The 19,327-nt window shown below is 49.1% G+C and overlaps 1 protein-coding gene across 1 annotated transcript in view; it reads left to right on the top strand.

Annotated features, from left to right (window-relative positions):
* Nucleotides 1–19,327, top strand: part of LOC147703771 (major vault protein-like) — a 274,496-nt gene that overhangs the window by 150,622 nt on the left and 104,547 nt on the right. Inside the window, exon 9 of the mRNA XM_086932120.1 lies at nucleotides 6,691–6,849. Within this exon, the coding sequence (XP_086788246.1) occupies nucleotides 6,691–6,849 (159 nt within the window). The remainder of the gene's footprint in view (nucleotides 1–6,690; nucleotides 6,850–19,327) is intronic.

The following is a 19,327-nucleotide window of genomic DNA, read 5'->3' on the forward strand; positions in this document are numbered from 1 at the left end:
GCAGGGTAATCCCGCCCCCACGGGATCCACGTTTTGTTCCACGCACCAATGAACCCAGCATTTCCAGGCTGAAGTATATCTCTTCCTAGTGGATGGAGCCCAAGCTTGGGTGATGAAGGCTGAAGCTTGGTCCGAAAAACCTGGCATTTGCCAACGCTGCCGGAAAGTCTCCAGGCCATCTGGGACAATTGCCCCAACACCACCATTGGGTGCATCTCTCCATGAGGGCCCTGGAGTAACATCTGGGACCCTGGAATCTTCCTCTGGAAGTCTCAGCTCACCTCCAGAAGACTTGGGAACCAAGGTTGCGACTTCCACAGGGAAGTCATTAAGATTACTTCCGCTATCTGTCGCAAGATCTGTGTGTAGACCCGAGGGATCAATATGAACGGGGAAAGGCATAATTCAGAGACTTGGACCAGTCCCGAGTGAAGGCATCCGTCACCAGAGCCAACGGATCCGGTCTCCAGCTGAAGAACTGGGGTAATTGCCGATTCAACCGGGACGCAAAGAGGTCGATCTGGCATGGACCCCAGATCGCATGTAACCACTGAACTTCTTTAGGCTGGAGCTGCCAATCACTGTAGTTTTTGAGGTGTCATGAGTGCCAGTCCGCTACCATGTTCGACTGGCCCGGAATATATTCTGCTATGACCGATATCTGATGACTTAGGCAATAGTGCCAAACGTCCTTCTCTATCTCTACCAACATGGAGGATCTCGTGCCTCCCAGTTTGTTGATGTAACGTACTGCCGATATGTTGTCCATCCGTAGTAGGATGCAACACAAAACTTTTTTGATATCTGATGACTTGGGCAATAGTGCCAAACGTCCTTCGCTATCTCTACCAACATGGAGGATCTCGTGCCTCCCAGTTTGTTGATGTAACGTTCTGCCGATATGTTGTCCATCCGTAGTAGGATGCAACACAAAACTTTTTTGATATCTGATGACTTAGGCAATAGTGCCAAACGTCCTTCGCTATCTCTACCAACATGGAGGATCTCGTGCCTCCCAGTTTGTTGATGTAACGTACTGCCGATATGTTGTCCATCCGTAGTAGGATGCAACACAACTTTTTTGGGTGACAGTCCTGATCGCGAATGAGCCGGTGAGTAGCTCTAGAAAATTAATGTGGAGATCTAGTTCTGGAAGGAACCAACGCCCACCTGTGGAAATATTTCTGCAGCGTTCTCCCCAGCGGCTGGCGTCGGACTCTGACAACTTCTGGAAGGGAGCCAAAAATGACTCGACCGTTACACACTTCCACGTGTGCAAGCCACCACTGAAGCTCCTCTCGTACCTCTGAGGACAGAGGAACCAGGTCCGTGTACCAGAGGCCTTTCTGTAGATGTTGAATTTTTAATTTCTGAAGGGCTCGATGGTGAAGGGGACCTGGGAAGATCGCCTGAATCCATGACGCTAGGAGACCCACTATTCTAGCATGACTCTCAGTGAGACTGTCCGTTAGGACAACAGAGAGCGTAGCTCCTTCTGTATGTCTCGAAGTTTGGAACGGGGAAGACTCAACTGAGCAGTGTGTGAATTTATGACAAAACCCAGAAAGTCTATCTGTTGTGATGGACACAGTACGGATTTGGCTTCGTTGACCACAAACCCGAGATCTTGTAGCATAGCAATGGTCCTGCGCAGATGTTGCACCACAATCTCCGGTGTGTGCGCCATGATCAGTATATCTTCTAAATACACTATCATGCGAACCCCTTGCTCTCTGAGATAGGCTATTACTGGCTTCAGCACTTAGGTGAAACACCATAGTGCCGAGGAAAGTCCGAAAGGAAGGACTAAATATTTGTACCAGCGGTCTCTCCACTGGAATTGCAGAAATCTCCGATGTGGAGGAAAAATCGGAATGGATAGCTAGGCGTCCTTCAGGTCCAGATGGACCATCCAGTCTCCTTGTTTCAAAAGATCCGTCTTGAAATGTTTGTAAACCATGTAGTGATTGAAATCTTTTTAAATTGAGTACCAACCTGTAACCTCCACCTTTCTTCTGAACCAGAAAAATATTGCTGCAGAAACCGCGAGGGCCCTCATCGCAATGTGCTATTCTGCAGCAATTCTTCAATTTCTGAATCTATAAAAGCGCACTCTGTTTGGGAAAAAGACAGCTGTCTGTCCTGATGAGGAACCTGAATGAAAGAAATCTAGACGAAAACCCTGAACGGTCTGTAATATCCAAGCATCCTGAGACAATTGTTTATCAATGAAGTACTTGAGCGTCCTCTTTACCTGCAATATGTGCAGTGCATTTGCTAGTGGTGAATTAGGTGTGGGCTGACAATACAGGCAGTAGAATCAGTTAGCTGATATAAAATGTTGAAATTCCTTAGGAATGAAGTTTGGACTAGTTACAGAACCCAGTTGCACCATAACAAACCTATTCATATATTTGCATCATAAAATGATTCAATTTCACTGACTTCGTTTTGTAGAAGATGAAAATGCTACGATTCAAGTTTTATTACCTCTGTACTTATTTCTCAAGACAGAGCTGCATGGGAGGGTGTCATTTTGTTAGCCTCCTAAAGTGTTGATAAGGGCAGCTGAACATAATGACTGTTTTCTTTGATACCTTTGTGTGACCTTAAAGTTCGCTTCCACAGATCACAGTATTGTGTCATTGTTGACGACATGTAAAAAGCAAGACACTAGCTGATGGCGTAAAACATGTAAAGGGTGTTATTGGCTTCCATTTTTTGTAAAGTGACCTCTTGCTGAACACTCATTTGACTGTCTCAACCCCCTTGTGCAATATTGAGGAATATATTAGTCAACTTACTCTGAGGTTTTAGTAGTGAGGCAGCCTGCATGATGGGCTCTTTACGATGATGATAAACAGTTGCTTACAGATACTAATTGTAAATGCACTGTCAAGATTATTGGGTACTAACATGACGTTCAGAGAAGTTCCACTTAATCAGACTAAAGCTGTTAAGGTCATCTTGCCGCATGAGTCCTGAGTTTGATCACTCATCGAATTTGGAAAGGAAGGATGTGTATAAATAAATCTGAGTCTCAGCTTTTTATTGGAACGGGAATTAAAGCGAGATGACAACTTACAGAAACTTGTCGATTCGCCATTTAGTTTTGTTCCTGGTTTTTCTTTTCCCTCTTTAGAAATGTCAGTAATTAGGTTGCCTTACGCCTTTCAAGAAGTGTCCATTGTGCTAAGTTTGTTTCTGCTTTTGGTTTGCTTCCCATGGGGTTGTAAAGCTTTGCCTAGTAAGTGGCCCATTCATAAGATGTTTATACAGTATCCAGGGCAGGAGGAGATGCAACATGGGTTTGGTTTGTTAGTCCAGACATCTTGAGACCTTGTTCTTTTGCAGATTTGATTAGAAACTCTGCTAAAAGCAGGATGTGGTTAGATGTTCTGATCTGTAGCTACAATCTGAGCATGCTGGTGACTTCTTGAGATATACATAACTTTTCTAAAAGGGAAGATGTTGCTGGTTGCATAAAGAATAGTTTGTGATTCCTGATGAGTCAATTGATCTGCCCTTTGTCAAAGCAAGTGATTTATGGCCACAGAATACTTTTCTTTGTTTCGAATGGTTCAAAGCATTCCTTGTTCAAAGCCTTTATTGTCACATCTGCTTCTTCAAACAGGGAAAGATGGAAGTTGCCATCTGAGACTAAAAATAACTTTTCACTAGAGGGCGATGGGAGCTGATGTGCCTGAGAGGAGAGATCGTTCTAATATTTTCTGTGACTAGACAGGAGGACTAATCTTTGGGGAAGGCATTGGGCAAAGGGAGAGAGAAAGTCCAGTGAATCTCACATCTCTACAATTCACACCACAATAGGACGAAGTCAAAAGAATCTGACCCTCAGCCTGACCAGACAGTAATGAAATGTTGTCTAGTGGTGTTGTCGTCATTTAGAAAATATTCTTCAAACTTGTCAAAAGTGGCATTCGTGCAGAATGTCGACTCAAGACACCCAGGAGAAAACAGGATCTAAAATGGCCTCCAGTACTCTTGTTGCAGTCTATCTACTAATATTCTGAGATGAAAACAAATCATTCAGATGGGCTATTTAATTTGAGCAGTTTTGGTGCTATTCCTGCAACTTTATCAATGTACCAAAGATATCTTAGAAGTATCCAAAGCCAGGGAAACCATTTTTTTTTTTTTTTTAATCCGTCCATAAAGCATTAAAGGTAGTCTGCAGGGAATGGAAGCTCTTACGGTGCAGGTTACATATAGCTCTCGCAACAGGCACATTAAGTCAGTGACAAATCTTACCATTATTGCCCATCCAGATATAGGTATATCTTATACATCTTAGTATTCCCTTGGTTGGTAGAGACTGCACTAGGCATTAACCCCTTTATTGTTATTTTCATTAATAATGTTTTGCGGGAGGAGCCAAGATGGCGACCGGAGCAGACGCTTGAGATCCCGGCTCCGTCGGCCCTTGGCTCCGCAACAACATCCTGACTGTTATCCTTCTCGTTCCTGGTGGCGAAACGTGTGCGAAGGCGAGCTGATCACTCCGGTACTTTCCCGAGGTCCCAGCTTGCCCGGATGACGGAGATATCCGTGATGGTGCTCCCCGGCCTGGACCCTCGCTTCATTGCCGCTCGTCGCCGGCCCCTGGAGGCTCCGCAGTGACCGGACCCGCTAGCGCCATTTCAGGCCGCGCGGTCCTGACCGCACCGCATACCGAGGACTGACGTCAGCCGTGCCTGGGGTGTAAGGGCTGAAAAACTGCTGCACCCTGCGCCTGGAATGTAAGGGCTGTGTGGTAAGCCCCGGAGGAACGGTTCTCCTGCTCCGATCTGTGGAGCGTGCTGTGGGAAGCTCAGCGATCCGGCTTGCCGTAGGCTGCCGGCTCTTTCTTCTGTCGCTTAACCCGCTGGACAGTAAGCCTGAGGGACGGGTGCTGACGTTCCGGGATCCCTGTGGCGGCGCAGACCTGAAGGGAGCTTGTTTCTTGCCACGACCCCCCCCCAGCCATTATACCGTCCTGCGGTAGTCATGACCTCATCTGCTTGCCCGTGGCTGGGGGGAGATAGCCCGGTCCTACCCGCTGACTGCTTCGCCCTCCCTACATCAGGCACCAGCTCCACAGTGCCGGCCCGGATCGTAGTCAATGCGGGGATGCAGCCTCCACCATCCTGTGGCTCCGTTCTGGCCGCCCTACAGGACTTTCACTCGCAAATGCGTAAGGGTCTCCAGGCGCTGAGTGAGCAGTTCGACTCCATGTTATCTGACGCGGGTCGTGAGCGCAACATTTGTTACCAGCAAGGTGTGGATCTGCCTTTGCCTTCATACGGGGATACAGTGGTTATATGTGGACATGCTACATTGATGCCTGCAGCTGACTTTCCCGGCGCCTATGGTCAGTTACTCTCCTACTCTGCCGCTGATACTCTGTTTCCCCATCCTTCGAAGCTTGTCTCATTGTTGCCTGCGCCACCGCGCTTGCAGATGTATCCGGCTACGCAGCTCCTGGCACCCTCGAGGGCTCATTTACTGTGGCCTTCGTCTCCTTTCCTGCGGAACTCTTGTGCTCCAGATGCCCTGTTGGGACTATGTGCAGTGGACAAAGGGACCTCTACAGATGGTCGGCGGCCATTTTATGCTCCTGAATCACCTTCTTCTGAGCGGCCATATTGTCTTTGTATGCACGGTATGCGGGGCCTTCATATGGGAGCTGGCTTTGTCTTACGCCCGCGATCAGGCCAGGGTTAGGCTGATTCATAACGCTATTGCTTCACGGGCTGGCGGGACTGGGATTGGAACTGCTTTGTATATGCTGTGAGCACGTATCGCGAAATGACTTCTTCCATCTATGTTACTGTTGCAATTTATTATAGCACTGCTGCTTTCGGAGTAGAAGGTTTTCAGTGTGTGGAAGCTGTAGATGGCCTAGGGTCCCGGGCGCTCTGATGTTAAGTAGGCTCCTCCCCACCTTATTCTTTTTTTGGGGGTTTAGATTAGAATAGTTTATTCTTTTCTCACCCCCTATATCATAGGTGTTAACGTTTTTCTTTCTTCCTCTTCATTTTTCTCTTACTCTCCTTTCTTCTCTATATTTCGGGTTTTAATGGGCGACAGGCACTATGCTGGGGGGGGGGGGTAGGCCGTAGCCTCCGCATTGGTGTAGGGTGGGGGGGTAATTTAGTATTTCTTATTAGTTCTATGGGCCTTTATTTCTTTCTTATGTCTTCTGCGCTTTACTTTGGTTCGAATCTGGGTCCGGGTTTGGGGCTAGCTGAGTGGGGGCAGCGCTGAAGGGGTGCGTAATTGCTGGTATGAATGTCTTGCTGTTGATTTGCACTGCCTCACTGCCGGGGATTTTAATTTCCACTGTTGTTTTCAGAAAGGTTGCCGCTCTCCCGTGTTGTGAAGATACTGTGCGGACTCGAATCTCCTTGGTTCTTATTCTTCACTGCCTTTTTTCCTGATAAATCTACATAAAAAACTTTAAAATTAACCTTCATTTCTCCTTTCCCCCGGTGTCATGGCTCTCCCCAGTGTAACATTCATAAACTGTTGCTATTTCGTCTGTTGATGCCAGGGGACCGAAATGTTTGTACCAGTGCTTAAAAGTATCGTGGCCGGCCTGATGGTTGTAGGCCCGTATTTGTTCTTTTTACATGCACGAATAAAGGTTTTCAAAAAATTTTTTAAAAAAAATAATAATGTTTTGCGCAGGATGGCAATGGGCTTCAACTCAAGCCTGGAGACCGGTGGATGATCCGTGGGCCGGTTGAGTACGTGCCGCCTGTGGAGGTGGAAGTGCTACTGACCCGAGAGGCCATCCCACTCGATGAGAACGAGGGCATCTACGTGCGGGATATTAAAACTGGCAAGGTGAGAGAAATGAAGGGAATGTATTTTTTGGGTGGGAGAAATAAAATGAGGGTAGATGATCTTTAGTATAGTCTACAAAGCCTCACAAATGAAGAGCGACGTAGGTCATCTCTGTAGTGCATGTACACAGAAAGATTTGCCTGGGGAGAGCCAAAGCTCTAGCATTAGCATTCTCTTTTTCAACACTGGTATCTCTAAGGATAAGGAGAGTGTATAATGTGTGATTTGGTAGCAGAATGTTTCCACACCCTCTTCAGTATGCGGTAAATGCTGCTCTAATATTCCTTTAGTGGGTCTTTGCCTGCTCACTTTATACTGTGACTCTCTTAAATTAATGAATTTCCCATGGGGGGAGTCTGCTTGAGGAATATGAAAAGATCAATCAAACAGCAACATCACTAAAAAGGCTTCAAAGGAAACAGTGAAAACAATAGCTGTACAGAAGACCACTATGGCAGGGAAGTCTGTGACGAGGCCCCGGTCACGCCGCATTTGGCGTATGTGAGGTACGTCCTCATGCTCTGAGAGAACAGGAAATATTCAGAACAGAACGATATTTACTGTATCCAGGTGGGCGGAACGCGCAATTAGGAGGGAGGATTTGGTGGTAGGCTGATGCATGGCACGGCGTAATCAACAGGTGCCTATATAAATTATGGTGCGAAAAAGAGAAACACAATGTGAAACTTAATAAACTTAACATATAGGATCCCCAATTTTTTTAATAGGCACAAGAAGTACCATGCAGAGCTGGGACCAGGAGGGTAGAGGGAAAGTAAGTGAAAGACCGACTGGAAAGCAACAAACTTAGATTGGGGAGTAAACTCTCAGCAACAGCGAGTTGTCTTAAGCTGAGCAAGCAAGTTGTCTAAGCTGAGCAAGCAATATGCCAAGTCTGCACAAAGGAGGTGAAGGTCCTCAAGAAGTCTTACCCTGCTTCTGGCTCTGGGTGACAACCCGTTCGGGCCGTCCGAACCACTCCCACTCTTTATTTCGCCCGCACCGGGGCGGAATTTGCACCCCGGTAAAAGGGTTAAAGCATTCCTTCTGCTAAATAAGTTGGTGACATAATTATGGACAAATAAAAATGCTTCTAAAACTCCAGAAGCAATTTCCATACTTGTAATTAAAAATAAAATACCTTCTAATAACCCTAGACCCTAAAAAGTATGCAAATATTTTAGCTGGTATGTTAGTTTACTTGTTGAACTTGACATTACTGGTGGACTTGAAATACTATGTGAGCCTCAATAATGAAAGAACAGAGAAATGCAAAGAGTTTGAAAGAAATCAACTGTTACCTCCAAATCATTTAGTTATCAGTCTAATGGAGGGAAACGTTAACCCAGGCTTCTATAAATTGAGATTAGGGACAAAATACAAGGAAAAAAAATAGTTAGAATGGGTAACTGGGAAGGGCCAACCATGAGGGTCCATCAGATTGTAGAATCACCATACACACTGGTTAGCAGCGGGAACAGAAGAATTGCCTAGGATCAAGCGGAAGCTTTTTTTAACAAACTCACTACTCTAACCGTACTGGGCCCTTTACGGTTAGTCTACTCGCATCACTGCACTTTACTACAGAGGTGATGGTCCTCTGATGGATCTTTCTCCTCCAATAGTGAGGGGTGGGAATTAGATTATCCAAAACCACGTTGTCCACCCACGGAGGACCATTAATTAGTAGCCAACTCGCAAATTTGAAATAAGATTCAAATACACCATTCTCCACATCATGCTATAGAAATAAAATATTACTATAGCAGCATAGTTTAAAGACAAAACATCAGGACACAATAACAGACTTGGGCAACATTAGATAATTTGGTTATTGTATTAGTTATCCAAAATCAATTCATATACATATCTTTTTAAGCATTCCAGTCAAGAATCCTACAACATGTAGTATGAAACCACACATTTAGTCGAAGTTTACAATCCAGAAGAGGATGGTTTACAAAGAGACATATTCCTACCAACATTGCGAGGCAGAAGGATGGTTTATTTTTTCTTAACAGCATTCAAAAGGTTCTAAACTAAGAGAAAGGAATCGGATTGAAAGTCCACGAATGGCGAGTCCATAGGCATGGGGTAATAGGTAAAATCAGATAAACCTGGGTGCAAAACCAGCCAGTCCAAGATGGTTCAGCAGGCAAGATCATTAGCAAAGGGTAAAAAACATAGGGTATAAAATCAGATTGTCAGCTAAGAAAGATTCAATCAGTCCGCTAAGAGTAGCACAATCACCAAAGGTAGTCCATAAATAATAGCCAAGAGTATGGTTCTTAAGGCATTGGACTGAGAGTTAATAAAAGCATTCTCCACACATAAGGGTAACAGGAAAAAGGATTGTGCCGTCCTATCCCTCCCTTGGGGTCTCCTCTTTTATAGTCTTTATGATGTTACATATAACCAGTTGTCACACCACAATGGTCAGATCATTCTGTGGTCGCTCTTCTGATCATATGGTAAAAAATGTTGATACTCCAGCATGGTATCCAATACTTGGCATGAGAAACGACTGCCCTTTCCGGCTCCACAGGTTAGTTGACAAATGAAATTAACATTGTTTCCTTCCATGGTGTCTGTACAACGGTTAAGGTCTCATCAATTCACTCCACAGTGAACACTAAAAAACGTCCTTAGTTGTGCAAAATGTTGCATATGCAGAACAGAAAAAGCAACATTTGAAGAAACTTGAAAAGTCCATTATTAAGGAATGAAAATGATATAGCTTAGCAAAAAACATAAATATATGTATTTAAAGCTAACATTTTTTTAAATGAAATAAACTCATTATTAGGATCAAACTTAATACAATAAACCAAATATTTCATGCACAGAAATAGTGGTAATGCTTTTCATTGTATTTTACATAAAGATCTTGTGGATGGCCTACTTCCACAAATGCCATCATTCATATATGTAAATTAGTCTTAAACTTCATTTTTACTAAAATTGCTTTAACATATTTATGATCCTAATATTGTCTAGTATCACTACTGAAAATATCAGCTATGTAACTATTTCTCATAAATTGCACCATTTTCTTTTTCATGATACATTTCAATGAAAGGCAATAGAAAGGTTAAGTCCCATCATTAGAATTGCATTATTTTATCAGTAAAAGTATAATTTTTCACAAGTCATCTGTTATAACACCCTATTAGTAAATATATTACTGGTCGCCCCCACGCTCCTCACCTCTCCTGCTCCTGAGCCTCCTGCTGCCTGAGCACATCGCCGCTGAGAGCCGACGCAGATTGCAGCGCCCCAGCCGCCGCTGGGCCGCCCGCTTAGCCTGCTCCCGTTTTTTCTCGCCGCTGCCTGCCTGCGGCCCCGCCCCCACGCCAGACGATTGGCTACCATGATCCCGCCTCCCAGCTGACCCGCCCTCCCGGATCCCTTCTTATGACGCCCCCTCAGCGACCGCGCAGCGGACGCGCGCAGCGGGATCACCGACTGAGCGCCGAAGGTGCGCCAAAGGTAAGCCCGTCTGCGCCCGTCCGCGCCTGGGCCGCGCCCAGTGCCAGGACCCCTGGCCCCCGCAGACTCCAGCCCTCCCGCCGGACCTACGACGCCACCGAACTCTACGCACTCAATGCCGGCCGAACCCCCGGTTGCTACCGAGCCACCCCAAGACGCACCCACGGACCCTTCTGCTGCCACTCCTGCAAGTTCACCCGCATCCGGACCTGCACTACTCCTGCACCGACCAAGACCAGCAACAGCAGCAGCCACCTAAAGTGCATCCTGCTCAACACCCGCTCCGTCCACAGACACGCCATCGAGCTCTGGAACCTGCTCGACATTACTTCACCAGACGTCGCCTTCCTCACGGAAACCTGGATGAACGCCTCTTCAGCGCCCGACATCGCCATCCCAGATGGCTATAAGATCATCCGAAGGGACCGCATCAACCAGACCGGAGGAGGCATCGCCATCATCCACAGGAACACCATCCGCATCACGACCAACACCGACGACACCCTCGCACCCGCCGAGCACCTGCACTTCCAGGTCCACATCAACCCCAAGACCACCCTCCGAGGCACCCTCCTCTACAGACCCCCGGGACCACGCACACAATTCAGCGAAGACATCGCCGACTTCATCAGCCCGCACGCCCTCCCCTCCGCTGAATACATCCTCCTCTGGGACCTCAACTTCCACCTGGAGAACAACAACCGCAACACCACCACCCTGCTGGACAACCTCGCAAACCTCGGACTCAAGCAGCTGGTGACCACCCCCACCCACTACGCCGGACACACACTCGACCCAGTCTTCTCATCCAGCAAGGACATCGCCTTCAGCCACGCCACCGGACTCCACTGGACGGACCACAGCTGCGTCCACTTCGGCTTCAAAAGGACCACGATCCACCACCACCAGCAACAGGTTGCACGCAGAAGCTGGAACAAGATCACAGCTGACCAGCTTGCGACTTCCCTGAGCAAGAACCCACCCACCAGCGCAACGAACCCCAGCCAAGCGGCCACCAACCTCACGAAATGGATCAGCGACTGCGCAGACTACCTCGCCCCCCTGAGGACCCTGCCTAGCAGACCCGGCAGCAAGAAAGCCCCATGGTTCACCGACGAACTCAAGAGCTCCAAGAAGAACTGCCGAGCCCTCAAGAGAACCTGGCGCAGAGACCCAACACCTGACAACATGACTGCCCTCAAGCTCGCCACCCGAAAACACCACCAACTCATCCACGCAACCAAGAAAACTGCATTCAAGGAACGACTGGAGAACAACGCACACAACAGCAAGGAACTCTTCAACATCGTCAAAGAGCTCTCCAACCCCAACGCCGGAAACAACATCACCCCTTCACAAGACCTCTGCAACTCCCTCGCCTCCTACTTCCACAACAAGATCGCGGACATACATAACAGCGCCAAGACACCCACGGGTATATGCTGCGCTTTATACATTTTTAAAATAAATAAATAAACAGCTTCAGCACTCAACCGACGCACGCCACGACCGAACCACCGCCCCCCACCACCACCCTCCGCGCCTGGACCCCGATCAGCACCGAAGATACCGTCCGCACGATTAACTCCATCCACTCCGGATCTCCGACCGACCCCTGCCCTCACCACGTCTTCAACAAGGCCGGCGTTGTCATCGCACCCCACCTGTGGGACATCATCAACACCTCCTTCGACACCGCGACCTTCCCAGAGAGCTGGAAGCACGCCGAACTCAGCGCTCTACTAAAGAAGCCATCAGCCGACCCCACCGACCTCAAGAACTACCGCCCCATCTCGCTGCTCCCGTTCCCTGCAAAAGTCATCGAGAAGACCGTCAACAAGCAGCTGGCCGCCTTCCTCGAGACGAACGGATCCCTCGACCTCTCGCAGTCTGGCTTCCGAGCCAACCACAGCACCGAGACCGCCCTGATCGCAGCCACCGATGACATCCGAGCACTGCTTGACAACAGAGAAACAGCGGCCCTCATCCTCCTAGACCTCTCTGCGGCCTTCGACACTGTCTGCCACCGTACACTAGTGCAGTGACTCAGCAACGTCGGAATCCAGGAGAAGGCACTGGAATGGATCATCTCCTTCCTCGCCGGAAGGACACGGAGAGTCCGCCTCCCCCCGTTCAGATCTGAAGTCATCTGCGGCGTTCCTCAAGGGTCCTCGCTCAGTCCAACCCTCTTCAACGTCTACATGAGCCCCCTCGCAGACATCGCACGCTAGCACAACCTCAACATCATCTCCTACGCCGACGACACCCAGCTGATCCTCTCCCTCACCAACGACCCCGCCACCGCCAGAGCCAACCTTCACGAAGGGATGAAAGAGGTAGCCGAATGGATGAAGAACAGTCACCTGAAACTGCAGTCTGACAAGGCGGAAGTCCTCATCCTGGGATCCTCACCCTCCGCCTGGGACGACTCCTGGTGGCCCCCCGCCCTAGGCAGCGCACCCCAACCAACAGACCACGCACGCAACCTGGGCTTCATCCTGGACTCCTCCCTCTCCATGACCAGACAAGTCAACGCCGTCTCCTCGTCGTGCTTCAACATCCTGCGCATGCTACGTAAGATCTTCCGGTGGATCCCCACCGAGACCAGGAAGACGGTCACCCAGGCCCTCGTCACCAGCCGGCTGGACTACGGCAACTCCCTCTACGCCAGAACCACCGCCAAACTCCAGAAGAGACTCCAGCGGATCCAGAACGCCTCAGCACGACTCATCCTGGACATCCCCCGTCACAGCCACATCTCCGGACACCTGAGAGACCTGCACTGGCTCCCGGTCAACAAGAGAATCACCTTCCGTCTCCTCACCCACGCACACAAAGCCCTACACAACCAAGGCCCAGGATACCTCAACAGCCGCCTCCACTTCTACGCTCCCAAACGCCAGCTTCGATCGACCGGCCACGCCCTCGCCACTGTCCCCCGCATCCGAAGAGCCACCACAGGGGGACGGTCCTTCTCCTACCTCGCCGCCAAGACATGGAACTCCCTCCCGACCCACCTCCGCCAGACCCAGGACCACCTCGCCTTCAGGAACAACACAAGACCTGGCTGTTCGAGCAGTAGCGGACCCCCCTCCCCTAGCGCCTTGAGACCCTCTGGGTGAGTAGGGCGCTATATAAATGCCTTGATTGATTGATTTTTGTTTTTAATGTTCTCTATTGCTATACCTTCAAGCACACTTTTATGGTGCCATACAAAGGAATGAAGGACATGGCGTTTGGCTCCACATGGTTGACCTCTAGAGCCCTGTGAATTATCTAATGCACACTCTGTAGTTTATAGACTGTTTGAGACAGGGTGCAAGAAGTAAGGATACAGCCTGTGATTTTGCAAAGAAGTTTCACTGAACTTTTGTCATTTGCTCACCTCTGAGGTCTTGCCAACATGCTAGTTTGTCTGGAAATATCAGTTCTCTGTTAGTATTTTATCCAGGTGTTTATCTTTATTACACATAATCTCTGTGTTTGCCCCTCCATCCCTTTTGTTCCTATAGTTCATCTTCATTAGCCGGTGATACTTAGGCAAGTCTAAAGCTGTATGTGCATCTGAGGCACCTCCAAATTCAGAATGATCTGCTCTGTTCTTGGAAAGACTAGATCCTTCCTCTACCTGTTTGGTAGTAACAGACATTGCGCCCAAGTGGCAGCTATAGGTGTTGTTTGCCGAGATGGCTAATTTCAGTGCCAGGGCACACTTTCTATAAGTTATTCTCCCTTCAAGATCTTAACATAACCACATTATCTAAGTATGGAAGGTGTATTCCTTAACTGTAGGTCACGGTCCTGAACTGGTAGTGGCACTCTAGGGTGGAAAACGCAATATCTGCTTGAGTGTTGGAGACTATTCTCAGAAGTTGAGATCATTTTGAAATTAGGCAAGCTGTGTGAAGATTTTCTGAATGTGAATAGAAGAGAGGTAGAAAAGGATGAGAGAAGGTTCAATGGTTTTGAAATTAGTTGATGGCAGAGGGTTAATAATCGATTTGAAAATCTCAAAGTATTTTAGTACTGTGGTTGGCAGATTCAATTTAGAATCTGATGGATATTCATTTAGATTGAAAAATGTTTTTACAAGAGATGCTGGCCATATGAAGCATTCTAAGTGAGCCTTAAAAAGGCTTAAGTCACCACGAGCGTTCAGACAATCCAAGTAGTTACTTTTCCTTATGAAGTTTCTTGGTATAACATGACACTAATGTCCTATTATTGATTATTTTTGTTTTTAAGTGACTTCGGGCTAGATGTAGGTAACTCTAATTTACCGACTCATAAATACCGAATTTGACCGAATCTGTATTTATGAATCGGTAAATTAGGAGGGAGATGTAGGTAATTTTTGATTTTGAATTACCGAATCTGTAACATTCGGTATTTACCGATTCGGTAAATACCGAATCAGTATTTCCCATTGATTCCTATGGGCTTTAAGCCCATAGGAATCAATGGGAAATACCGAATCGGTATTTACCGAATCGGTAAATACCGAATCCTGGCAGGGGGAACGGGATGTCACTTTGACACCCTGTAGCACCCCAATTGCAGGCTTGTGTGCCATGTGGCACACATACATGCCCTAAGGGCATATCTGTGTGTCACATGGCAATGGTGTACTGGCACAGATGTGCATGTACACAGGAAATCAGTATTTTACCACCCAATAGGATTGGGTGGTAAATACCGACTCCTAAAGGGCCTGTGGCACTCTTTGAAGTGCTACCTACATCTCATTTACAGAATCGGTAAATTTACAGATTCGGTATTTTACCGATTCTGTATATTTACCGAATCGGTAAATATAAAGATTCTGTAAATGAGATGCCCCCTACATGCCAATTCCTAAATACCGGTCGGTAACGGCCGAAATCGGCCGTTACCGACCGGTAAATGGCGACCTACATCTGGCCCTGAGCCTCACCAATGTTCCGAGTCATAGCATCATTTAGTAGGTTGCTGGTGATATTCACTTGATCTACAGGGAACCAAGAAGACGTTTTTACAGGTCTGGAAGCAAGATTGTTCCTGTTAATATTCCTTAAATAAAAAAGTTATATTTTCGGGTTCTCAACAAGCGAGGAACCTTTAATGTGAAAGGGTGTAACACAGTGTTGAGTTAGAATGCTTTTATACAGATAGAAGGCAAACCGGCAATACCAGGAGGGTTGAAGTCCACAACAAAATGTGTTTGTTGATCAGCCCGAATTGGGATTCTATGTAGAACAAGGAGGTAATGAGTAGCTGCTTAGAAATTCTCCAGTTTTTTTTATTTTTTATTTTTCACATTCAAGTTAATTCTATATATTTAATATACGAGGCGCCTCATTGATGGTCAGTTTTACCACTCAAAGCCCTTACTTTCAGTGACCGTTGGCCTCACAGCAATGTTAGTGGTAGATATATAAACATGATTTATACAACTGCTTTGGGTAAGTAATGCTGGCGAAAACATTAAAAGAATTACAAATCATTTAATTGTGCAGTGGCAACGTGTTTTTCAGAGCTCATTGCCCAAATAGTTGCAAGCAATTAACTTTAGTGCACCTTGGATCAGTACAAATAAAAAATATTCAACTTTCTTCATATGTGCATATCAATTTGGCAGAAAGCTAGCTCTTGGTCTTGAAAGAGCCCTTTTTAGGTTTTGCCTGGCGAAAGCTGCGCTCTGCGCAGCTTTTTCGCGCAGGCGAAAACCTAATGAGTACTGTGTGTGGGTTTGGGTCGGCCCTCGTCATTCATTGGCTGGCTCCATAAATGGAGCCTAGCCATTGGATGAGGGGCATGTCCGTCAATGCCGGACCAGACACGGGGGCGTTCCCGAGATTCTTTGGCTTTTGCCGACGTCACGCGACGCCGGGAACGCCCCCGAATCTGTTCCGGCATTGCCGGCACCCGCCTTCCTGCTCCGGTGTCTCCCGCCGTCCGTGTCCTCTCCCGCCCCCTTCGATGAACAGCCGGCATTGCCGGCACCCGCCTTCCTGCTGTAAGGGTGAGCCGAGGTGCATTTAATAAAATTACTGTGATTGTTTCCAGCATGTATCCCTCGATATCTTATTCCTCTCCCGCCCACCTCCCCCCGTCCCTCTCGATGAACAGCCGGCATTGCCGGCACCTGCCTTCCTGTGCCCCGTTCCCGCCCCCCTACCGCTGCCTCGGTTTAGTTGGTGCTCTCCGCATCCTCGAGTTTTAAAATATGTTATGGAATTCCTTCTTCCCCATTCGGTTTCTGACCGTCCTTTTCGAACATACTCTCTTTCATTTCGTCTCCTGTTTTTCTGGTTCACCGATGCCTTCATTTTGTTATTGTTTCTTTTACTTGCTCCCTATTTGGATTCCTTCCTCACTTTATCTCATTGTCGTGGTTACTCTGCCATTTTTTTATTCTCCCTTCAAATACAATTTTCGTCGTTTCCCTTTTTTATCATTTAAGTTCCACTACATCTATTTTTTTTCTTTCTTTCGTCACGCATGCTGCCTCGTTGGTACATCTCAAACGCACACCGTTTTCTCGATTTCTACCGCTTTCACTCTCATTCGATCCACCCTCTCCCCCGTACTTTCGTTTGCCCGCTCTCTTACCTTGGAAGCGGTGGCCGAGGTAGCGGTAGCGGTGCAGCAGCCAGGGGTAGAAGCTGGCCGGGTCCCCCCGCTGCTGGGCGGAGGCGAAGAGCGGGGCCCCGGGCAGGTGGTGGTGGTGGTGGGCGGCCAGGCCCGGGTGCTGCTGGTGGTGGGGGTTGTGCGCCGGGGGGGCCTGGCTGCCGGCCTCGGGCGGGAAGAGCAGCTCCCCGTGGCCCCCGGGGTGCGGGTGGTGGAAGCCCTGCAGGAAGGGGTGCATGGGGGGCCCCGCATAGCTCAGCGCGGCCGGCCGGATGGGCGACGGCTCCTCGGGCGACGGCGTGTCCTTGGCCACCAGGGACTCGATGGTGAAGCAGCGCTTGGGCGCCGGCTGGAACATGCTGCACCCGGCGCACCCCTCCTCCGGGGGAGGGGAGGGGGTCGTCCACGGGCCTCTCCTGCCCGACAACCGCGGAAGTGCAGCGAAACCCAGTCAAAACTCGGAGGAAAAGCGGGAGCAATCGGACGAAGTGCAGGGGGGCGCTCCGAAGTTGTGGAAGTGCGGCAGAACCTAGTCCGGTGCAGGAGGAGGTGCAGCAGAGCCCAGCGGACGGCCAGTGCCCGAGGAAGTGCAGCAGATCCGGATCGGGGCAGGAGAAAGTGCAGCAGAGCCCGACTGACGATCAGTGGCGAGGAAGTGCAACTGGACCGGGTCCCAGAACCAGAGGACGCGCAGCACAAGCAGGTCCGAGCCTGGAAGAAGTGTTGCAGAACCAAGGCAGGCGCAGGAGAACCACACCGGACCCGGGTTAGGTGCACCTATATCTGGCTGAAGTGCCGCAGAATCCGCAGGAAGTGCAGCTGCACTCTAGGTGTGGCACAGGCAGCGCGTGCAGACTGTCAAGAGGCAGGTACCCCTCACAGGCAGGCAGCAGGGTCCGGGCAGCAGCTCTGCCGTGATTGCCGCTGCACACTGAGGCTGGGCAGGCTCCAGCTGCTTCCCACTCCCCTCCAGTTCCGGGGGTGACAGGCGAGCTCCTCCCCTTGCAGCCGACTCGGGTCCCTAGTTCTGCAGATTGCGGGCGCTGATTCCAGCTGCGGGGGCGCGTGCTGCAGCCGCTCCTGTGCCTGGTCCGGGGCTCGCGCTCACCTTCCTTGTGCCGTGCGCGCCTGGGCTCGGCCTCCTTCATCCAAGGCCCCGTCACGTGGGCGGTGTCCCTCGGGCCAGCGCGCGCCCATTGGCCTACCGTAGTGCTTCGGCTGGGCGGGGCCGTGACGTGCACTACGGAGCCCGGGATTCCCGGAGGCTTGGAGCCTGTGTGGAGGGAGGGGGAGAGTGTCTGAGCACCGGGGAAAGGGTCAGAGGGCGGAGATGCACACTCCAGGGAGTTCGGCAAGTGTAGCAAGTCAAGTGCATGTGAGCTAAGAGCAGTGGCGAGGATCCCTGCCAAGTGCAGCCGAGCCAAGTGCAGCCATACCCAGTACAACCAAAGTTCAACCCACGCCAGAGCATCTGCTCCAGGTATACAAGAGAGGAGTACAACAAAGCAGTCTTGCCAAGTTCAATTAAGGTAAATGGCATCAAACTAAGTGAAATGTAGACACTTGTTAAGCGCAACTGAGTTGAATGCAACGACCTCGAATGCAACCGAAATAAGTAACTCAAGCAAATGCTTTTATACCAAATGCAAACAACACGTGCAACATAGCAGAGTTTAGAAAAGTGCAATCCAGCCTAATGCAACTGAGAGTAGCTATGACCAGTATAACAAAGCCAAGGGCAACTAAGATGCATGTAGTGGTTGTTTTCCTACAAATTCCAAGCCGGCCGAGCCTCCGCCGTGTCATCGAGAGGAGGAGGAGTGGAGAGCAGGAAGCAGCCTGCGTCGTTTGTCCCGAGGCTCCCGAGCGAAGGAGGAGCCCCAGGGAAAGCAAGTCCCGCCTCGGCCCCGGAACGAAGTCCAGGTGAGTGCTTTGTTTGCTGGGGCTAGGGGACGCTCCCTTCCGCTACCCGTGTGTCCGTTCCCGCCCCCGCACCCCCCCTCTCCCCCTCTCCGTGTGTCCGTTCCATATGAGTCAGTGTTGGTGTTTGCTTATTTTAATCTGCCCCCCACCCCCTTCTCAAGCTCTTTTTTACACATATTGTATAAACAAAGGCAAGCAAAGTTACCTATAGAACATCAGATCTACAATAGACGGGCAACATTAGTCTGAAGGGATGCATCTGCATGACGTGTGACTGACTTTACCCAGCCCTTGCTGCCTTTCCCAGGTGCCACTGCCAGCATTTCGGCAAATGCGGTAATTTCCCTGTAGCTGGCATCTAACAGACTGGGTTCAGCCCCACTCATTTTCCCGAGAAAATGTCTTGTCAGAAAACGTTCTAATGGAACTAGATAGATTTTATTTGTGAGGCGTCAAC

The sequence above is a fragment of the Lissotriton vulgaris genome, chromosome 7 (genome assembly GCF_964263255.1).
Source record: "Lissotriton vulgaris chromosome 7, aLisVul1.2, whole genome shotgun sequence".
Classification (NCBI taxonomy): Eukaryota; Metazoa; Chordata; class Amphibia; order Caudata; family Salamandridae; genus Lissotriton; species Lissotriton vulgaris.